The sequence below is a fragment of the Heloderma suspectum genome, chromosome 2 (assembly GCF_057233095.1).
Source record: "Heloderma suspectum isolate Gila_16-S chromosome 2, 16-S_ref, whole genome shotgun sequence".
NCBI classification, from domain to species: Eukaryota; Metazoa; Chordata; class Lepidosauria; order Squamata; family Helodermatidae; genus Heloderma; species Heloderma suspectum.
In genome coordinates this window covers 112,171,574-112,195,714 of record NC_139459.1, presented here as the reverse complement: position 1 = coordinate 112,195,714, position 24,141 = coordinate 112,171,574, and the positions used below count along the sequence as shown (strand labels likewise).

The 24,141-nt window shown below is 43.0% G+C and overlaps 1 protein-coding gene across 12 annotated transcripts in view; it reads right to left on the bottom strand.

The window, feature by feature from the left end:
- Positions 1-24,141, bottom strand: part of CCDC171 (coiled-coil domain containing 171) — a 247,239-nt gene that overhangs the window by 169,751 nt on the left and 53,347 nt on the right. For all 12 annotated transcript variants that reach the window (XM_084834548.1, XM_084834547.1, XM_084834545.1 and 9 more), the window contains one exon: positions 15,464-15,602. In XM_084834548.1, coding sequence (XP_084690674.1) covers positions 15,464-15,602 — 139 coding nt within the window. The remainder of the gene's footprint in view (positions 1-15,463; positions 15,603-24,141) is intronic.

Genomic DNA, 24,141 nt, shown 5'->3' with positions numbered 1-24,141 from the left:
AAATTCTTTCATTGTTACTGTTGATATTATTTTTATTGCATTTTGTTGCTCTAAGGCACCTTGAGAACTAATGTAATATGGGGGGATTGAAAACATTAAAATAAAAACAAATTAAAAACAAAAAAGGTTTGAATTAGAGGTGAGGGTGCATGCCTTGAGGTTAAAAATATCCCTTCCCTGCATCATACAGAGAGGAAATGTGGAAGGAGCAATGTTTGCTTTTCCCACTGTACAGCTCGCCTCCCCACCCCGAGGGGCCCCACCCAACAATAAAGCACTCAGTTTCAAGTCTGGCCTTAACCTGAGTCCTTTACTGCTTTATAGCACAGTGGCGGAAGGTTTCAGAAGAATGAAAAAGAAAGAAAAAAAAGGTGTCTTATTAAGAGCTGGGAATATACTACAATATTTTGTTACAGGTCCCCACTTCTCCATGTAACACAGCATGAAGTTCCCCTCTCATGATCATTCAACTGCTTAAAAGTTCTGTGGCAACTAAAGAAAACTAGCAGATGCAGTAAAGGGCCAACACTCAGCACACAACTTCAAAAAGATTGCTGAACAGGCGAGTCAGTGCAGTTATAAGCAACTTGGATGAAGAAAGACAATGCCCATCCACCGAGATTAACACCTTTTCCAGGAAGCTATGCGAAGAGAAAACTCCCTGGAAAAGACCCTGATGCTGGGAAAGACTGAAGGCAAAAGGAGAAGGGGACGGCAGAGGATGAGATGGCTAGATAGCATCACGGATGCAATGAATATGAACTTGAGCACGCTCCGGGAGAGAACGCAGGACAGGAAGGCCTGGCGTGCTATGGTCCATGGGGTAACGAAAAGTCGGACACGACTGAACGACTGAACAACAACAACAAATCTTATCCTTCCGGCTGAATAAATTAGCTAGTATGCAAGTTGCGTGCTCCCATATTTATGTGTTTCACAAGTTCAGTGCTGAGAAGAACGTTGCTATGTACTTAAAAGATCCAGGGCACAGGCCCATGCCATGACACAAATTTGTATGTACTAATGCATACAAATTTAGAATGACTAGAATGTATTTGCATTAAACCACTGTTAGCAAAAATAACAGTGAAATAAAGGGTGCCTCCAAGTATATGCAGAATGCTTTTCTCTCATCACTGAGCAATTATGGCCTCCCCATCCCCATATGCTTCATGGTAATAGACTATATTCCACAGATTAAGCCTCAGTATTCCCTTTTTAAAAAATTAAGCACTGACCACACCTCTTGCAAGAAAACAACAACCAGATCACACACATTCTGTTTCCTCTACACAACAATCCCTCCATCTTCCAGCAACTCTTCAAACAGATGGGTTTTTTTTTGTTTTCTGTAAGTCTCCTCTACCTCCTCCTCATTATGTGCTCTTGCTCCTCCTCCTCCCCATAACTTAATTTGTGACAAGACTTCTCCAGGACTCAGCCAAGCAGTCTGTTTTCAATACAATGACTAAGTTATGGAGACAGTACTTCTGTTGTTGTTCAGTTGTTAAGTCGTGTCCGACTCTCCGTGACCCCATGGGCCATAGTACGCCAGGCCTTCCTGTCCTCCGCTCTCTCCCGGAGCGTGCTCAGGTTCATATTCATTGCATCAGTGATGCTATCTAGCCATCTCATCCTCTGCCGTCCCCTTCTCCTTTTGCCTTCAGTCTTTCCCAGCATCAGGGTCTTTTCCAGTGACTTTTCTCTTCGCATTGGGTGGCCAAAATATTTGAGCTTCAGTTTTGGTATCTGTCCTTCCAATGAGCAGTCAGGGTTGATTTCCTTTAGGATGGATTGATTTGACCTCCTTGCAGTCCAGGGGACTCGTAAGAGTCTTCTCCAGCACCACAGTTCGAAAGCATCAATTCTTCAGCGCTCAGCCTTCCTTATAGTCCAGCTCTCACAGCCATACGTTACTACTGGGAAAACCATAGCTTTGATTAGACGGACCTTTGTCAGCAAGGTGATGTCTCTGCTTCTTACTATGCTGTCTAGGTTGGCCATAGCTTTCCTCCCAAGGAGCAAGCGTCTTTTAATTTCATGGCTACAGTCACCATCTGCGGTGATCTTGGAGCCCAAGAAAGTAAAATCTGTCACTGCTTCCATTTCTTCCCCTTCTATATGCCAGGAAGTGATGGGGCCAGATGCCATGATCTTCGTTTTTTTAATGTTGAGTTTCAAACCAGCTTTTGCACTCTCCTCTTTCACCCTCAACAAGAGGCTCTTTAGATCCTCTTCGCTTTCTGCCATTAGGGTGGTATCGTCTGTGTATCTGAGGTTGTTGATAATTCTCCCAGCAATCTTAATTCCGATCTGTGATTCATCCAACCCAGCGTTTCTCATGATGTACTCTGCATATAAGTTAAATAAGCAGGGTGACAATATACAGCCTTGTTGTACTCCTTTCCCAATTTTGAACCAATCAGTTGTTCCATGTCTGGTTCTTACTGTTGCTTCTTGGCCCTCGTACAGGTACCTCAGGAGACAGATAAGGTGGTCTGGTACTCCCATCTCTTTAAGAATTTGCCACAGTTTGTTGTGATCCACACTATCAAAGGCTTTAGCATAGTCAATGAAGCAGAAATAGACATTTTTCTGGCATTCTCTTGCTTTCTCCATGATCCAGTGAATGTTGGCGATTTGATCTCTAGTTCCTCTGCCTCTTCGAAACCCAGCTTGTACTTCCGGTAGTTCTCGGTTCGCATACTGCTGAAGCCTAGCTTGTAGGATTTGGAGCAGAACCTTGCTGGCATGTGAAATGAGCGCAATTGTACGGTAGTTTGAACACTCTTTGGCGTTGCCCTTCTTTGGAATTGGAATGTAAACTGACCTTTTCCAGTCTTGTGGCCACTGTTGAGTGTTCCAAATGTGTTGGCATATTGAGTGCAGCACTTTAACAGCATCATCTTTGAGGATTTTAAATAGCTCAGCTGGAATACTGTCATCTCCACTAGCTTTGTTGTTAGTAATGCTTCCTAAGGCCCACTTGACTTCACTCTCGAGGATGTCCGGCTCAAGTTCAGTGACCGCACTATCATGGCTATCAGGGACATTCAGATCTTTCCTGTATAGTTCTTCTGTGTATTCTTGCCACCTCTTCTTAATCTCATCTGCTTCTGTTAGGTCCCTGCCTTCTTTGTCCTTTATCATGCCCGTCTTTGCACAAAACATTCCCTTGAGATCTCCGATTTTCTTGAAGAGATCTCTAGTCTTTCCCATTCTGTTGTTTTCCTCCATTTCTTTGCATTGTTCATTTAAGAAGGCCTTCTTGTCTCTCCTTGCTATTCTCTGGAATTCTGCATTCAGTTGGATAGATCTTCCCCTTTCTCCCTTGCTTTTCGCTTCCCTTCTTTCATCAACTACTTGTAAAGCCTCCTCAGACAGCCACTTGGCTTTCTTGCATTTCTTTTTTTGGGGGATGGATTGAGTTGCTGCCTCCTGAACAATGTTACGCACCTCCGTCCATAGTTCCTCAGGCACTCTGTCTATCAGGTCGAATCCCTGAAATCTATTCCTCACCTCTACTGTAAATTCATAAGGGATATGATTGAGGTCATACCTGAATGGTTTAGTGGTTTTCGCTATGTTCTTCAATTTAAGCCAAAATATTGCAATAAGAAGCTCATGATCTGAGCCACAGTCAGCTCCAGGTCTTGTTTTGACTGACTGGAGAGAGCTTCTCCATCTTTGGCTGCAAAGGACATAATCAATCTGATTTCGATATTGACCATCTGGTGATGTCCATGTGTACAGTCGCCTCTTGTGCTGTTGGAAAAGAGTGTTAGCTATGATCAGCATGTTCTCTTGGCAAAACTCTATTAGCCTTTGTCCTGTTTCATTTTGTACACCAAGGCCCTGCCTGCCTGTTATCCCGGTGATTTCTTGACTTCCTACTTTAGCATTCCAATCCCCTATGATGAAAAGGACATCTTTTTTTGGTGTTAGTTCTAGAAGGTGTTGTAGGTCTTCATAGAACCGATCAACCTCAGCTTCTTTGGCCTCAGTGGTTGGGGCATAGACTTGAATTACTGTGATGTTGAATGGTTTGCCTTGGATTTGTACTGAGATCATTCTATCATTTTTGAGATTGTACCCCAGTACTGCTTTTCCCACCCTTTTGTTGACTAGGAGTGCTACTCCATTTCTTCTAAGGGATTCTTGCCCACAGTAGTAGATATAATGGTCACCTGAATTAAATTCGCCCATGCCTGCCCATTTTAGTTTGCTGATTCCCAAGATGTTGATGTTCAATCTTGCCATCTCATGTTTGACCACCTCCAGCTTACTTTGATTCATTGATCTTACATTCCAGGTTCCTAAACAATGTTGTTCTTTACAGCATCGGACTTTCTTTTCACCACCAGACACATCCACAGCTGAGTGTCCTTTCGGCTTTGGCCCAGCCGCTTCACTCTTTCTGGCACTACTTGGAAATTCCCTCTGCTCTTCCCCAATAGTATATTGGACACCTTCCGACCTGAGGGGCCCATCTTCCGGCATCATATCTTTTAGCCTTGTGATACGTTCAATGGGGTTTTCTTGGCAAGAATAGTGGAGTGTGTTGCCATTTCCTTCTCCAGTGGACCACATTTTGTCAGAACTCTCTGCCATGACCTGTCTGTCTTGGGTGGCCCTGCACAGCATAGCTTATGGCTTCACTGAGTTATGCAAGCCCCTTCGCCACAGCAAGGGAGTGATCCATGAAGGGGAGGCAGTGATCCATGAAGGGGCAGTGATCTGACCAGGTACCAAGTGCTGTTCTCTCACCACTGAAGTTGGCAAGTATCTATTTGAATACTTTCCTAATGTATTCAGAGACAGAGCATTTAATTTAATAAAATGAAGCACTGAAAATAAAGACACTGCCTCTTCTTCAGTAGACACAGGAGCAGATTTGCTGTGACTGGTAGGAAGAGCTATAATTTCCATCAACCACCTGGTGGCACCACAGAGAAGCTTCTGTCTTTTCTATTGCAGTGAATAGAATATTGCATACGACCTTGCAATATTCAAAGGGTCATATGATAGAGGAAAAATATAGTCACTTACAGCATGTTAAGTTACCACAAGGTTTATTACTTGAATTCACCCAGGGAACTGATAGCTCCCCTGAAATCTGTCTCACTCTGCTCAGCTATACCACCTTTCTACACAACTGAATAATAATCAATGCAGGTCCACAATCAATCTGAGAATGGATAGTTTGAAGCAGGCACTACACACCGAACTATTCCATCTTCATGTTAGTGGCTGCTGGCAAACATGATTGCAGCTGCATGTTAACCAAAAGCACCAAGCAAGGGATGGCTGACATCCCATGACATTTGTTGGCTGGTCCACCCTAACCTTTTTGCATGCAGTTGTTTATCGATGTACATGATTGTGTGAGAATATTCATGAGCGAGGGTGATAATAGGCTTCTGCAAATCATTTGTCCCTGCTCCAACCTTCTTCTCCACCCTGGTAAGTATCTACATTGTCAGGATCAGCCAGGACTCATTCTAGGAAGCCTCCTGGTCTGAGCACTTGTGCCCCCTTTAGTGAGCCATTTAAGACTGAAGTGTGGGACAAGGAGGGGTAATGCTGCCTCTGAAGTCCCAGCTTAGCTCCGGTCAGATCCTTTTGAACTGGTCTGGCTATAAATACTTCTTGGTTAGGCCTGGCTCTTTACATAGACAACACTCAGAATCTGGGCTTGTCCGAATGGTTCCCTAGCCCAGGGGTAGGCAACGTGGTATGCCCCAGATACCTTTCTTGGTGCCCTCAGGGTGTCCTACTGCTCCCACTTAAAAAATAATAACACCACATTTTCTTACCAGCAGTTGGGATCGCTGTGAAACAGGTTTCTGTTGGTGTTGAAAACTGTGGGCCCAAAGGAGTTGTTAAGTATGTTGGGGTTCAGGCCCCACCTCTGCCTTGTACTTGGCCTTTTGGGCAGGTTACTTGTCCTTTGCCATGCCTCCTATGGCAGCTATTTTGTGGTGGTGCCCAGGAGAGTTTCTCAAATTGCCAAATGTGCTCACAGCCCAGAAAGGTTGCCTACCCCTACCCTCGTCTGTGTCTGTCATGCTGCCAGCCAGACTATACTTTAGTCTCCCTGCCTCTACCTGCTGTCCTCCCTATCTGCCACCTTTAGAGTGGCCATTTATGCATCACCCAAAAAAAGAAAGAGGAAAAAAAAGAGAGAGAACAAAAGATGATAAAATTTGCCTAACATTTACATATGCTAATCTATATGCACAGATGAAAAAGTAGCCTGTCTTTCTGACGTCTGCTTTCTTGGATCCTCATCCTCATCCCTGAGGCTGGGCACTTCATCTCAGACCCTTATCTGCAATCATACCTGCCTTTGGCCCACCTCCACCACCACAGTGCAGACCCACTTCCCAGGCTCAGCCAAGACTCTCTGGTCCAGCACTCCACTCTGACCCTTGTCTCAATCCTGCCATGACTTTCCCCTTCCACTCTTTACACGCTTGGCTACCTAAAACTAGAGACTGTGGCAAAGTATTCCGAGCTCGGGTTTGTATAAGAGCTTTGAGGGCTCATAAAAAGCCCACCTCAATGTTTTAAGAGCCCTAAAACTATTCTCTGGTGGTGTGCAGATAGGGCAGGAGCTGCAGCTCAGTGGCAGAGCAATTGCTTTGTGTGCAGAAGGTCCCAGGTTCAATCCCCGGCATCTCTAAGGAAAGCTAGGAAGGAATCCTGCCTGAAATCCTGGAGAGCTGCTGCTACTCAGTGTTGGCAATACTAGGCAAGATGGGCCAAGGGTCTGACTCAGTATAAGGCAGCTCCCTAGGTTCCTAGATTAACCATCTATGCCAGATAACAATTCCCAGCTTAGCCACCCAGCCCCTCTAATCCCTAAAATATCCTCCTTGGCAGCAACCTCCCCAATCCCCGCAACCTCTCTTCCGCTGCCTTTAAATTATTTCATTTGTTTATTTTACAAAGCTTATACCCTGGCCCGCCAATACATCTGCATTGCTCAGGGTGGTTAAATTATACTCTACCAGGCAGCACACCAGGAGCAATGGCAATGTTCCAGCCATGATGAGAAATCATGATCTCTCTCTCCCTGCCTTTCTTACTTCTTTCTAGTTGTTTATCCAATGCCTTGTGAATGCTGTTATGGTGTTTTTATTCACAGAAAACTAGCAAATGCTTGAGAAGAGGCCCTTAGAGAACGCCCAAACCACCATCTGTAATCACAGCTTTCCTTATTTGCCTTAATGCTGATGAAAGCTAGGCAGAGCACAATCCTACAGGATTGACGCTCAAAGGATGGAGGGCTCTGATCTCTGACCCCACCCCTTCTAGCTTGCTGACTTTACTGTAGGCGGGGATCGGAACAGAGAGGCTGGTGGATACAGTGTCCTCTCCTCTCCCCTCCCCGCCCCTCCACATCCTCTTTCAAGGTCGCAACACTGACCTTGGAAGAAGGGCCACTACGGAGCTTTCTGTAGGGCCTGGCGAGGGGATTTCCAACTCTGGATTCCCCTCCACACAAGGTCGTAGCTCTGTGGGCAAGGTGGGGTGGGGTTGGAATTGCCATATTCTATGTCCCCTGGGATGCCCCCCCCCCCCCCCCGGACCATATGATTTCTCTCTTAATGAGTTTTTTGCACAACTAAAACATATCAGAAAGCAATAGGAAATTACCTACTTAAACAGTATTGCTGAATAATAAAAATGAAGGATGAGTCATTTAAACATACTCACACAAAGCTTCAAGTATCTCAGGACCATTATTTCTATTATTCCCTCCTTTCACAGCTATTAGAAAACTACAAGACAACAACTTCGGTATGAACAAATGAATCTTAAAATATAATGTGTCAAAGCTCCACTAGGAGATTTTAATTTTTCATGTTAGTATACAAAGAATATTTTTCAGCTCCCTCTTTCCACACATACATACACATTAGCCAGCCAACCAGAGAACATGATGATACCCCCAAAAAGATACATTTTCCTCCAAGCATAGCTTGCATTCTGGGTAAGGCTTATAATGAGGACTCATCTTTTAAGGGATACAAGAGAGAAGGGCCAAGGACAATAAAATTCATTTATGAGCTCTATGACTTAGGATCAAGCATATGGAAAAATTATCTGTTTGCAAAAGGTTTTGTGCTAGTCAAATCCCATCATCCTATAAATGTGTTTTATCCACAATATCATAAAATATTACAATTCTGGAAATGTCCATTTCATTGAAATGGATATTTCATCCTCCTGAAACTAAATCACTGAGGAATTTTCTTAAATCACTGGAGCTAAATAGTTCCAACCGTGTCCAGAAACTGTAGGAACCTTCCATTCCTTAAAAATGTGTAGCCATTCCTGCTGACTTTAAAATATGTCTTAAAACATTCCCCTTGTTGCTAATTAAAAAAGAAAATACCACAAATATGCTTAAAGTTGGAGTATCAGATCAGCCTTTACACCAGGGCTGGGGAAGCTTTTTTGCCCCCAAAGCTTAGCTGGGCTCCAAATAGGCATGTCAGGGGCTGCATGTGGGCAGACATACCACTGGCATGTGTCCCCGCCCCCTCCACATTTTTGCACACATACATACACAGACACAATTTTTTCCACCTGCGTGTTACTCTGGCCTGGCCGCGTGGCAGTGCAGAAGTCTGCAAAGGGCATGCCCGAAACCATGCAGGGCTGGTGGCCGCTGCCACTTCTCTGCGCTAGCGTCGGCCAAGCTCTGTTCCCAGGGCAGCACCTCCCTTTCCCTCTCTTCACCCCACGCCTCTACCTTTCCGGGGAGCGCAGGCTTGAAGCTCCTCGCCTGCCCAGCACAGCCCTCCCTGCTCTGGGGGCGTCCAGCGGGCCATTGTTCTCCCCTGCTGCCCTGCAGCCGCACTGAGGATGCAGGGAAGCCTCTCGCCCGAGCTGATTGCAAATTGCTCAACTAACTGCTCCGCTAACTTCGAATTCTCCACACTCCTCGTGCAGCCAGCATTACCACACTCCTTGCCGTACCGCTCCAACACCGCCAATCACGTACGTCCTACGTCAAGATGCCACATGATCCTAAAGCAGCTAATGTCAAAGCACCTAAGCCTTAGCTGCTAAGCCTTAGCAGCTAAGCTGCTTTAACATTAGCTGCTTTAGGAAGTTCCAGGGGAGGGGCCAAGGGAAGCAAACGTGAGTAGGGGAGCTCCGCGGTGCCCTTCCGCACAATTTTCTGCATTTTGCGCAACACACCTACACACTGCCGCCGACACACTAATGTGTCGCGGCACACAGTTTGGAAAGCTCTGAGTTAGGTACTGGTCAGACAGCAGCTTTGAGACTGTCCAGTTTTAGCCTCTGGTCTTCAAGGAGAAATGTTGGACAAACTAGGGTTAATATTATATATTAATATATATCAGTAATGCAACAACTATACTATCAAATACTATCAAATAGGTAACAGGAGGATTCTGGTTTGCTTCTACGCTTCAGAAGCAACAAAATCAGTTTTAATACAAGTTATTTATTATATTTATGTCTTGTCTTTCTTCAGCTAAACTCAACGTACGTAAGATTCCCATGAAGTCTTCCAACCAGGCACTGACCAGACCCATGCCTGCCTAGCTTCAACAAGGTTGCTGTATCATGTACCTTAAGACTAAAGGCTATGTAACATTATGCATCCAAAAACAAAGAATCCGTGATATGTTTGCAGACTGGAAGAGTGTTTTGGAAAGAAGCCAATCAGAAAAGCATTTAGAGTGCTTCCAGATGAAAGGTTTTTCAAGTGCCATTGCGCATGAATCAGTACATATGAGACCTGGAGGCTGTATGGGGACGGTGCCAATTCCCAGTGCTGATCCCTGCTAGTCCACACAGCAATCTGGGAACTATCAGGATAAGTGCAAGCAATACAATCAAACACAGCAACTGTTGCGCAAAACGCCCATGCTACATGAGGTAATCCTCCCTCTCCTGCTATCACTTTCAATGTAGTGCTAAGTCAGCCATGAGGAAAGCTGCTTTCTGGACAAGGCTTTACAGAACACAGTTGGTAACTGTCTTTAACATGACCTCTCAAGAATTCATTGGGTGAATGTGGAAAAACAGAGAGAGCTCAGACTCCTGCTCAAACATTGTACCTGGGGACAAGTCACAATATGAGAAAGATGAGCAGTCCTGAAGCAGTTGTCCTAAAAAGCACTTCAGAGGAAAAAAAAGAACATATGAAAAAATATGGCTCACAACAGTCTTCTGGATATCAATAAAATGGTAATATGGTATTGGACAGTAAGACTGTAATCCTGGGCACATCCGAATGGAAGTAATTAATTGGGAATTACTTCCAGTTCAACACATGGAACCTCAGGGATGTTCTGGAGCTTGCTTCCTTTATTGAGTATATCAGATAAAAGCTTATGCGAATTTGCATACTGTATGCTAATGGTTACATAGGCCTTGATTTTTAGGGCCAATGTAGATTTAATGTAGCCTAAGCCTTAACCATAGCTAAGCGATTGGGAACGGGCCAGGGGATCATGTAGTCATTCGGCTCTCCAACCTTAATTTTTCCCACTTGTCTTAAAAAAAGGACTACATTGGCACTAACAATCACAATTAGCATGATTAACCAAGCTTTGGTAATTAAACTTTGAAGTTTAATGTTAACCATAGTTAAAATCAGCACAAACACAACCTTTAGTCATGGTTAAGGCCAACTGGAAATTTCCACTGGACCTGGGAGTAAGTAGCTAAGCCCAAATGGATTCTTTAACCATGATTAAGGGTCACATTTCATCTGTTCCAGTCCTTAGTGATGCAAACAAAGCTGTGAAACATGTTTTAATATCTGGAAGCAAAAGTTAAGAATAAGCAAAGAAATGTAACTTCCTAGTACTGTGGATAATTACAGAGAACCACTTACAAAACAAAGTAGTCAATTCAGTACTAAATGGAATTTCTAAATTGAAATAAGAAATCTCTCTGAAAGATACACTTTAATCCAACCAGGATGAATTCCATAGCCTGTGTGCACATGAGGTCAGACTAGATAATTGTAATGGTCCCCCACTGGTCTTAAAAGTGTGTGAATTTAAATTGCTTCCATACTTAATAGTCTAGAAGAAGCTAAAGAGTAACTATTCCTTTGAGAATATCCAAATTATGGTCAGTGAGTGAGACCACAGATAGGTTTAATACCAGCTTGGGCAAATAAAATAGCAAGAGAGAACATAATAAGTTTTGATCCACCAAAGGTTCTAGGAGCAGACAAGTGCAGTTAAACCTTTTCTAACTCTTAATGAAACTGCTTGAGCTTTAAATTGTTCAGTACAAACTTTCTTTAAACTTAGTCATTTCCCAACAAGTCCTTGGGGCCAGCAAATTAAAAAGTGATTTTTTTTCTTTCAAAAACTATACCTAAAACAGTCTTTATTGCCAATGTAGAATAGTGATCTGGAAACATGAAAGAATGATTTTTGTGAAGGGAAAAAACTTATCTACTATTTGTAGTCTGATGATGACCTGGAGATAGCAAATGCTCTCTCTCTCTCTCGTGAATTAACTGAATCCTCTTACCTAAGCTGAAAGAATATTTAAACAACTTAGTACTAATATTCAATCACCAGTAGCAGAAGAACTTAGTATTATTATTTTATGTATTAGATTAGATGCCTATAAGACTAGTTCCCTAAGCATTATGCAACCATTTTAAAACAGAGCAAATTATACAGTAAGATCGAGGGGTTACATCCAACCTTGCACGAGCAGACTTTTGCTTGTGCAATGGGATTTGCCCTTCCTCTCCTGCTCCGTATGGCCTCCAAATCTGCTCCAGTAAATTCCCCAACCCTCTGGAGCAAAGATGGAGGGCATGTGGGAGGCTTCAGAGTAGAGGGTAATCTGTTCCACCAGCAATAAAATACAATTCAAACTGTAAGACTAAAAATCCCCAATAAATACTATCCAATAAATAAGAGCAAGCATAAGAATCCAGCGTTGTGCAGCACTTTTTACTTCAGTATATGTGTATAGCAGCAATTTGCTTCAAGTAAGGCCAGCCACAGAACAATTCAATCCACCATATTTGTATGGAATTCAGAGAATTCTGCATTTCTAACATCCTCCTCCCAACAACCTACAGCATAAATGTAAGGTGGATGATGTGAATGAGTGTGCAGAAAGGTAATTACCCTTTCAATCTAGCTCTACCTACTTTTGCCACCACCTGCCCATTTAGTTTTACCTCTGCCTCTGAGGGGGTACAGACTCCCATCAATGTAGTCACTTCTAGGAGGAGGATGGGGTGGCGAGAGTCTATTTAGCTGCACTCCTGCCTCTAAAACCAAACAGCCACCTCCAAGTAATCAGGCCCTGAACAATCCTAGCTATGGGTGATTGGCTGACCACTGGAAAATACACCAGTTCTTAGCCATGAAGGCAATTATGACAGGGAAGATAGTAGAGGAGAGCCACCGACATCATGCCTTGCTTGTAACTTCCCAGATGCCATCTGTCTGGCCACTATTCGAAATGGGATGCTGGATTATATGGACTTTAGGACTGAAACTGTATGAAATATCCCAAATCAGTGGGGCAATTTTAGAGCCTTTAGATGAAGCCAACAAGTACTGTTTATATATGAGATAATACATATTGCATTTATACCCTGCACTTCCTAAGAGATGCTCCACGTGGGTTACACATGGCTCCCAGATAACTTCCCATGCAGGCAGTTTACAGGGCCATACCTGCTTAGCTTTCACAGTAGAACTGCATCACGTACCTTCACACCACTCCCTCTGCCAACACATACGTATTTACTGTTATGCACACCTTTGGAATGCCAAGTCCAGGGGTTCTACTAGCCTCAGCTTCCCCACTCCAGGGCATCAGACTCCTGGGTTCCCACTCCAAACCCAGATCACTTCAGAAGCATCCAACTGTAACTTATATTTGTAAAGGCCTTTGTGCTATGGACAAATAATAAACAATCAATCAACAGCATCCAATAAGAATTAGATTAGGAAAGCCATTTCTCAGAGTGTGGGATACCCCAAAGTTAACCCGCAGACATTGGTTCATCACAAGAAGAAGTGATCAGGGGACTGAAGCAACTCTACCGTGAGGAAAGGTTACAATGTTTGGGGTTATTTTGTTTTGAAAAAAGGTGAGTCAGGGGGGACATGATAGAGGTGTATAAAATTATGCAGGTGTGAAGAAAGTGGATAAGGAGGGAAACTCTCATAGTACTAGAAACTGGGATCATCCAGTGAAGCTGAATGGTGAAAGATGGGGGGGGGGGTGGAGGGGAACATACCAATGAGGACTGAGCATGCTCAGTGGCCACAGAATGTTGACAGTTGGGAGGGGGACACAGAAAATCAGGTGGAAGTAGGAGGGAGAATGGGAGGAAGCATCCTGAAGGAGGGCATGGATGACTGACTGGACAGAAGCACTCTATACTGCAACGATTTGTTGCAGTTCCCACTGGTCTCCTCTAATGTCAAGCTTCTGCCCACCCCACCACAGGTTAGTCTATATATCTCTTTTTGTTTTCTGGTGGAGGACATGTCCACTGGTTTAATTTGAACAGTTTTCCTTCTGTCTCATTCACCAGATAAAGGAGGTCAAGGGTTACCTTTCTTTCTCTTGATATACTGCCAGCTGATTCCGCTTGGGAAATGTATGAGAAAGCCAAGATAATTCATTGTTGTTTTTTTAGATAACAACTTTGTTGAAAAATGTGTATGGCTTATTCAATGCTCCTGGGAGAAAATGGGGAGTCCTGAAGTCTCCACAGAGTACCGCACCTATACACCTTCAGAGGATCTACAGGCCTCTCCACACACAGTATTTTTTCATTTTTATTACCCAGCAGGATAATGCATAGAAGCTACTACTCCCCTCATAGTGCATTAGAAGCTCAAAGTTTCATAAGTTTCAAAAATAGCTTGTTGGGTGCCAAAGAGCAACTGGTTCCAAAACCCTGAAGCAATCTGTGTCACCTTTGGGATCCCAGCCATGTTTGAAGACCCCCCAGAGAAAAATAATTATAGGCTCTCACACAGCCGTACTTGGGACCTGATAATCATTAGAATGCTTCCACAGTTTTGAGTGGTGCATAATTAAAGGCCATAGCAGGTGGGTTAAAATAATTTCACTATTTATAATTATACACAATTCCAGTAATGGTGACCACAAACAGCTTACAAAGAAGTCTTCTAATAAGATAGTTTTGTCTACATTCCCAAATGCCCCATTCACTCAGTCTGAAAAGGCTGAGTTGAGTTCTGGATTAGATACACTCTGCCTTAAAACTTCTGTTCAAACAAAAGTGAAATACTGGTACAAACCTTAGGTCAGTCAGTCACATTCCAATTTAGGAGTGCCTTATTTTGAGGGATAGCCAGGGGGTGGGGGCAGAGAGAAATATGCAAATTCAAAGGCTGTTTCAAAGAGGTGGCCTCACAAAATAAATCATTTTGTCGAAACATATTCAGCCTAGAAAATTCATAGGCAGTTGAATACTTCATTACAACATACAACATTATTATTCTATCACATGTGAAGAGTACATACAAACAAATTCGAGTTACACGAGTGGCTCCAGAGATATAGAATTTGACTGATATTCCAAGGTTCCAGATGAACCCCAAGAAAAAGTATGGATAATATCCAATGCTGCCATGGCGCTAGCGGAACGACAGCTAACACAAGAGAAAGTTAGTGCTACTACTGCAACCAGAAACTAGTCAAAACTAAGGTTACTGCAACCAGAAACTAGTCGAAACTAAGGTTTCTGGAATGGGACAAGTCAGCAGAAGGGAGCTCCACTGACTTGTTCCAGTCAAGAAGTGCTAGTTTCAATTAGTTTCCTGGGTTGTGCCAGCAAGCACTAATTTCCCGTTGTGCTAGCGGTCATTCCTGCTAGCACAACATGCTTAGTGCTGGTGGACTGCTAACACTGGACACTAGCCTATGAGTGCTTAGTAGCTGTCTTGTATACAAAACAGCCAGTAGCTGTGTATCTATTTTCAGTTGGGTAGCAGAGTGTGGAGGGGCACTGTGCCTATAACCACCATATCTCTGGGCAAAACATCCATGCTTCTTCCTACTCTCTAGATAAAACATGCATTTTATTGACCATTAACTGACACGCTCTCCAGACCATCAGCAAGTCTTGCATTTTTCGGCCTCCATCCCTAGCATGCACGACAACATCACCAGACATACAAGACACAGTATAGCAGTGATTTGAGGCCATTGTGTTCTCACCACAATGACAACACAGCCCAGCATTAAAGTCACTGATGAGAAGAATGGGTTTGCTTACCTGTCTGATGCACAGTATGCAAAAATATACTTTTTTTAAAATGGATGACATCATTAGCTTTTAATTGTTTTAAAAACAGATAGCTTGGGGGTGGGGGGGTTACATAGAAACACACATAGCATCTTTTGGACCAATAGAGAAAATGCCTCCAGGTTTCTTTCTTACCAGGAGAAGTTCATCCTGTAATTCTTTGTAACTTTTTTCATTATTCTGCAGTCTTTCTGAGAGGTCTATAATTACTTTCTTCTTTTCCTCTATCTCTTCATTTAGCCGCTTGTTTATGGAGAGATATTCCCTTTCTAGCCTGGAAAGATGGAACAGAATTTTCAGAAGCATTTTTAACTACTACTATGTTAGACTCTGACAGATAGCATACAAATTATATTTCTGTACCACCATTAGATTTTTACTAATGTTTAATTTTAATAAAATTAGAAAAATAGTAAAGAAATGCTAAGATGTCAACTGTCTAGTATACAGCAGTCATAGGGCAGTATCCAACAGGACCACTGCACCTATGTGAGTGATGCAGCGCTAGCATAAATGACCTCTAGCACAATGCTAATAGAAGTGTAACGGATTTTCCGGGGAAACCAGACCTGTTGGATATTGCCCATAAACAGTATTTGGGGTTTGACATAACAGGTAGGTTATACAACATGGATGTTGAAAATCATCGCTCAAATAACCCAGAAGTTTCCACAACACTGAAAAGATTCTAGGACTAACCAACATCAAGTTATTTAAACTTGTTAAATAGCACCAAAAATCATCTCTTACCAGCGTATGGAATCTCCAAATAAAAAAATATATATTTGCAACCAAAGTAAGAAGTCCTAAAGTAGAGTAAAGTTTGAAACTAGTCCAGTTAAGACCCAATCTCCCAACCATGGCTTGGAGATCAGGAATATGCAGCAGGCTCATACACTCCATTCTGCCTCTTGCTCTCCCGCTCTCATGTGCAAATTAACAACAGCCTTCCATGGTTTGCTGTAATCATATCTTAAGTGTTATGTGTGCGTTGGGGTTAACTGTGGCTAGATTATCAGAAACCATGACGGACTCAGACAACCTTTGCACACATTCAAAGTATGTCAGAGTGCATGGGCAAGTGCCATTCCTTGTCACCAATGAGCCCACTGGCTATGCCCCCCTCCATCTAGGTATTTGGCATGTGTGAGAAGTGTCCCTACACATGTACTGACATTACATCTGAACTAGACCAATGTCTCTTTTGCATGCTTAGAATATGCTACTAGCTAGAGAATTTTATTTCAAGATCATTAGGCCCCTAACAGCATCCCATGGGGGAAGCCATGATAGTTAAACCAATGTAACACATTCCTTTAAAACACTTAGGGCACAATCCTATGCAGGTTTACACAGAAAAAGGTATAGCTGGCTGGGGAATGCCAGGAATTGTAGGACTTTTTTTCTGTTTAGACATACATAGGATTGCAACCTTAAAATATATTATTTGAGAGACTGAATGCTACAGTTCAATGGGAAGTATTTTTTCTTATCAACTCAATGACGGCATATTTTCAGAACACCCTGAAAGGAAGTGCTTAGTACAACAGCACTCTGTTTGTAACAGCACTGCTACAAATAGTGAGGAGAAACTGAATGACCACAAAACCCTGTATGAAGATGGTTGTTTTGAGGAATGAATGTCAACGACAGAAGACTCAGGATAAAGGAAACCATGAATATTCCAATGAGAATTCAAATCAGGGAACAACATTTTAAAAATGTCAGAATATTAGGGAAATTAAGGTAACTGGTAGACACAACGGTTATCAAACCAAGGAACAGATGGGGAAGTGTGAAAGGAACAGACTGATGCAAAGTCATCTAAGAACTACCTGAATGGTCAGTACCCATGAAAGATGATGCATCCATAGCAGAATGATTTGCAAGAAAACAAAAATCAAGTTAGAAATTAAAATGAAGTAAACTAAATGCTGGCAATCTCAAGGGTCAAAGTAGAGCCCTTTATCTATCAGTATAGCTGGTTGCTGACGGATGCAATTCAATTGTTTTTGCCAGCATTACAATAGAATGGTAAGTTTGTGGGTCTCTGTTGAGAGGGTATTGGAGAATGTCAAGACATTTTTTCCTGTAGGATGCTTTTCCATAACTTTGTAATGAGGCCTTCAGACTTCATTATAGGCTTGATTTGATTTCTAGTAAGAAAGATCTAAAATACATATAGTTTTAAAAAACAACATATTAGGAGAGGGGCACATGACAGTCTCTATCAGATAGAATTACTGCAAGAAACTACTGGATGTCTCAAAGAAGAGCCGCGTGCCTTGTAAATCTTTGATAATGTGTGAACAAATTATATTCTAAACATATCATTCTATTTTTATAAATACAGAACACTTAGAGGCTCATAAAAAGTTTGCAGGGGTGATTAAAAATTCTCATTCAACAAAAGCAGCAGGGAGATGGCCTAGCGGTTCAATTGTGGGGTGAGGGGAGACTTGTACTCCTTCTTATGGAACTTGGCCCCTGCTCAGGGAAAGACAGCAGCAAGCACAGTTTCCACTCTTTGAGTGGGAGGACTGAATCCTGCCTCTAAGGAACATAGGAAGCTGCCTTAGACTGAGTCAGATCATTGGTTCATTTAGCCCAGTATGTCAACACTGATAGGCGGTGGCTCTCCAGGGTTTTGGGCAAGATTTCTTTCTAGCTGTACCTGGAGATACCAGGGGTAGAACTTGGGACCGTCTGCATGCAAAGCAGGTGCTCTACCGTTGAGCCACAGCCCCTCCCATCCTCTTCCCCATTGCACTTCTCACAGAATTCCAGTGAAAGGGGCAAGGTAAGAGGAGGATAGATCAGCCTTCCCCAATCTGGTGCCATACAGATGTTTGGGTTTACAACTCCCATCATCTCTGACCACTGGCCATGCTGTCTGGGGCTGATGGGAGTTGTAGTCCAAAACATCTGGAGGGCACCAGGTTGGAGAAAGCTGATATAGAGGCATGTTGGCTGCTTCCTTTTCTCAGGCTGTGGGTGGATGACAGCGGATGCAAGGCTGCCTTCAATTAGGCGTGCCCTAATCTGCCATATCATTGTTATAATTTGTTACATCTGTACCATGCCTTTCCATTAAAAGAAAGCCCATGGTGGCTAACAATACAATCTGCAATTTTTTAAAACTCCATAACAAATAAGCAATATAAAACCATCAACAAAAGCAGCTAAGACACCCCCCTTCCCCAACCTGGTGCCCTCCAGGTGTTTTGGACTACAACTCCCAGCATTCCTGATCATTAGCCATGCTCACTGGGGCTGCTGGGAATTCAAGTCCAAAACATCTGGAGAGCACCTGGTTGGGAAGACTGAATTAAGAACATATAAAAATGGTAGCAATGATTCAAGTAAAATACAGATTAATATACAGGACGGCAGAGAAGAACAGATTCTCTCCTTAGGCAAAATGTCTGGCTAAATAAAAAAGTATTTTGTCTGTCGGTAGAAGGCCATCAAAGAGGGTGCTAGACAGGCCTCCCTTGCTAGGGAGTTCCAAAGGCTGCGCATAGCCATGCCACTGAAAATGCCCTCTCCTGAGCTCCCGCGAAACACACATCAGACCAGGCATGGGTCTTCCCTCATGGTAGGGTCGGGCATGTAACTACTTCTGTACAATAAATGCATTATTGTGGTACTGATGTCAGTCTCAATTCATTTATGATTAGATGATGATACTTAACATTAATTTGATTTTTACCAAGTGGCCACATGAATGTGGAACATAGGGTTCTCTAGGCCGAGTAACTGTTATCTCCTTAACATTAAGTATGGCAGATCCAAAAAGTACTCTAATATCAATACTGAGGAGAAACATCTGTACATGCGAGACTTAAATTATCTTTGCGCATCATTCATGTCATTTATGTTAATATCAGATAGTTGTTCATGCAGCAGATAAAGTGGAGGAGAGGCATTTGTGATGTGAATGAGCCTCGTGGCTGTCAGAAAGATGACTCTGATTGCTGAAGTCTGGCCAACATGACATAGCTGGCTTCCGATTTCAATCTGTTGTGCATCCAGCCTAAGGAATATGTCTTATCCGTCAATTAGACAGCAGAACAAGCATCTTCCCTGCCCTTACCATCCATTTTTCAGCCAGCCTGGAGAATCCTTTGAATGCTCTTAGAGGAATTTCCTAATTCCTGTCAGACTACCCCATGGGAGTGTCTATCTTTCCCCATTCTACCTAAGTGATCCACTTAGGTTCACTTTGCATGAGAATCCTCAAATTGGCATAGCCCCCTGAATTGGCTTTTCACAAGCCTGCCCCCAGACACCATCTCTGAAGGCTTGTAAACTCTCAGTTGGTTCACATTTCCCAGGAGATGGAACTTTTTGCCAGCCTACAATTAAAAGGCTTTCTGTATTAAAGGGAGGCATAATGGTTCTCCAGAGATTCAGACTTACAGATCCAGTTGGTGTTATAAACTGCTAAAATGGGACACACTGTGTTGTTTGCACTTTTTCTTGAAGAACATGTGCAGGAGCATAGTGGAGGCTGGTGGCTTAAGGCCCTAGATGTGGCTTTGGAAAATACACTCGAGCTTCTAGGATCCAGTGACCATGCAACTATGTAGGAGCCTGGCCTCTTTTTACCAACCTAGGACAATGTCTAGATTTCACCTTCTTTCATGGTTGTTCACTTGCTATAGGATACAAAATTCCCTAAAAGTAAATATTGTTCTGTTCGATTGCACTGCTATGCAGACAGATTTAAACCCTTTACACCTGTCTATGCTTACATGCTTTCATGGGCTAAAGCAACTGACAAATGCTTAAAGGGCAATTAGTGACACAGGAAGCTGCCTTGGACTATTCAGTCAGATAGCCAAGTATTGTCTACCACTGCCTGACTGGCAGCAGGTCTCCAGGGTCTCAGGCAGAAAAAGGTCTTCTTTTACATCACTTGCTACCTGATTCTTTATTTACAAAACTGGCAGTGCCGGGGATTGAACCTGGGACTTTCCGCATGTAAAATGTGTGCTCTACTACTGAGCTACAGTCCTTCCTCTAATTAGAAAAAAAAAATTTTTTTGAAATTTTATTTCAAAATAAAGTTAACAAAATAAAGGCAACAAAAAGAAAAATGTACATAATAATAATTCAAAATCACTAAAGAATCAAAGCAATCCACTAATGATAAATCTTAGTCTATAACTAACATGCTTATGGAACATCTACAGTAAATAGGAGCTCAATACCTAATGAAAGTAAAAATACAAGTTATACAACATATAAAAGGTGCGTGTGCAAGTCTATGTCATTTTCTGTGTGTATTAATCAGAACAAATATACACAACTGTACTTGGTTGGCATTTTATCAAGTCTGAAGAGCTTCAACATAGGAAACAAATGAAAACCATGGTGACATAATACCATTCTTCAAGCTAGGATTTAACTCTTAAATATGATTGATTAAATAGCCATTTGGAGTACTGGCAGTGATTGCTCCCTGATTTTATGGGAACCAAGCCACAGGGCAAGGAAGGGTGAATAAACACGCCTGCTTGACCCTCCTGGATTCTGCCACCTTTGCCAACTGTAGGGTTGACATTTACATTACAAATCTGATTGAAACAAGAGCCACTTAAAGCTTCAGGAATGAAAAACACCTCAAGTTTAGTTTCTAACCGCAAGTCTAATATCAATGTTTAATATAAAACAAAAGTGTACACCAAAGATGATATAGGAACAGCCTTGAAGCCAATAGGTAAATAACGTTTGCCACAAACGCTAACACACACTTGCCAGTTGTTGAGTTTACAAAACTGCATTAGCCCATATCCAAGAACATTTGACACGGATCTTCATACTCTCTCTCTTTTGCTCAAAAGAGCAGCCTGGAATTTCAAAGACGTAGCAGGTGTTTCCCCCAGGAAATCCAAGAGAAAGAATGGAAAACTGAGAACTAAGGCTGCAATCCTATGGTCCTAGGAGGTTGCCCCAGGGACCACAGGACGCGCCAGACCTCCTCCTCCAACAGTGGAGAGGAAGGCCCAGCCCTTGGAGGGAGATATCCAACTCAGATCCCCGCTCTCAGACGTTGCTGAAACCTCCATGGTCAGAGGGGGGAAGTGTCCCCGGGTGAGGAAGGAGGTGTCCCAGGGGCATGTCAGGGTGTGCTGGGAGAGGCAGTGGAGATGCAGAATCCACAGCTCTCCTGGTCCTCAGACACGCCCCTAATCAAAACAAACAGTGGATGTCTAAGTCAGCCATAGAGCTGGTGTAGGTTAATTTCCTCCCATTGAAACCCATGGGAGAGAAATTAGTTTTTTGTTTTAAAAGGACCATAAAAGGGGGGGAAAGAGCACCAGTAAAACTGCCACTCTTCTCGCCCAACCTCCCCTCTGCCCTATCAGGATAAGCCCACTGGGGCTTTGGAATCTTCAGTGCCCCAGGGGTCGGTGCTCACTCCCACCCACCATAAGATTGCCCTGTTCAGTCCCTCTACTGAAGTGGCACAGGATCTGCAGTAAGAGGCCAGCATTCTTGGCCAACAGAGCTATATACAATTATTTGTATAAGGGGCTTTCTCAGTGGTATTTTACATCAAATAAGATTTTTTTTTCCCCCTTCATGGATCACTGCCTTGTTGTGGCGAAGGGGCTTGCGTAACTCAGTGAAGCCATAAGCTATGCCGTGCAGGGCCACCCAAGACGGACAGGTCATGGCAGAGAGTTCTGACAAAATGTGGTCCACTGGAGAAGGAAATGGCAACCCACTCCACTATTCTTGCCAAGAAAACCCCATGGAACGTATCACAAGGCTAAAAGAGATGACGCCGGAAGATGAGCCCCTCAGGTCGGAAGGTGTCCAATATACTACTAGGGAAGAGCAGAGGGAATTTCCAAGTAGCACCAGAAAGAGTGAAGCGGCTGGGCCAAAGCCGAAAGGACACTCAGCTGTGCATGTGTCTGGTGGTGAAAAGAAAATCCGATGCTGTAAAGAACAATACTGTTTAGGAACCTGGAATTTCAGATCAATGAATCAAGGTAAGCTGGAGGTGGTCAAACATGAGATGGCAAGATTGAACATCGACATCTTGGGAATCAGCAAACTAAAATGGACAGGCATGGGCGAATTTAATTCAGGTGACCATCATATCTACTATTGTGGGCAAGAATCCCTTAGAAGAAATGGAGTAGCACTCATAGTCAACAAAAGGGTGGGAAAAGCAGTACTGGGGTACAATCTCAAAAATGATAGAATGATCTCAGTACGAATCCAAGGCAAACCATTCAACATCACAGTAATTCAAGTCTATGCCCCAACCACGGATGCCGAAAAAGCTGATGTGGATCGGTTCTATGAAGACCTACAACACCTTCTAGAATTAACACCAAAAAAAGATGTCCTCTTCATCATAGGGGATTGGAATGCTAAAGTAGGAAGTCAAGAAATCACCGGGATAACAGGCAGGCATGGCCTTGGTGTACAAAATGAAGCAGGACAAAAGCTAATAGAGTTTTGCCAAGAGAACACGCTGATCATAGCTAACACTCTTTTCCAACAGCACAAGAGGCGACTGTACACATGGACATCACCAGATGGTCAATATCGAAATCAGATTGATTATGTCCTTTGCAGCCAAAGATGGAGAAGCTCTATATAGTCAGTCAAAACAAGACCTGGAGCTGACTGTGGCTCAGATCATGAGCTGCTTCTTGCAAAATTTCGGCTTAAATTGAAGAACGTAAGGAAAACCACTAAACCATTCAGGTATGACCTCAATCATATCCCTTATGAATTTACAGTGGAGGTGAGGAATAGATTTCAGGGATTAGACCTGATAGACAGAGTGCCTGAGGAACTATGGATGGAGGTCCGTAACATTGTTCAGGAGGCAGCAACGCAATCCATCCCAAAGAAAAAGAAATGCAAGAAAGCCAAGTGGCTGTCTGATGAGGCTTTACAAGCAGCTGAGGAAAGAAGGGAAGCAAAAAGCAAGGGAGAAAGGGGAAGTTCTATCCAACTGAATGCAGAGTTCCAGAGAATAGCAAGGAGAGACAAGAAGGCCTTCATAAATAAACAATGCAAAGAAATCGAGGAAAACAACAGAATGGGAAAGACTAGAGATATCTTCAAGAAAATCAGAGATCTCAAGGGAATGTTTTGCGCAAAGACGGGCATGATAAAGGACAAAGAAGGCAGGGACATAACAGAAGCAGATGAGATTAAGATGAGGTTGAATACACAGAAGAACTATACAGGAAAGATCTGAATGTCCCTGATAGCCATGATAGTGCGGTCACTGAACTTGAGCCGGACATCCTAGAAAGTGAAGTCAAGTGGGCCAAACAAAGCTAGTGGAGATGACAGTATTCCAGCTGAGCTATTTAAAATCCTAAAAGATGCTGCTGTTAAAGTGCTGCATTCAATATGCCAACAAATTTGGAACACTCAACAATGGCCGCAAGACTGGAAAAGGTCAGTTTACATTCCAATTCCAAAGAAGGGCAACGCCAAAGAGTGTTCAAACTACCGCACAATTGCGCTCATTTCACATGCCAGCAAGGTGATGCTCAAAATCCTACAAGCTAGGCTTCAGCAGTATGCGAACCGAGAACTACCGGAAGTACAAGCTGGGTTTAGAAGAGGCAGAGGAACTAGAGATCAAATCACCAACTTTCGCTGGATCATGGAGAAAGCAAGAGAATGCCAGAAAAACGTCTATTTCTGCTTCACTGACTATGCTAAAGCCTTTGATTGTGTGGATCACAACAAACTGTGGCAAATTCTTATAGTGATGGGAGTACCAGACCACCTTACCTGTCTCCTGAGAAACCTGTACGAGGGTC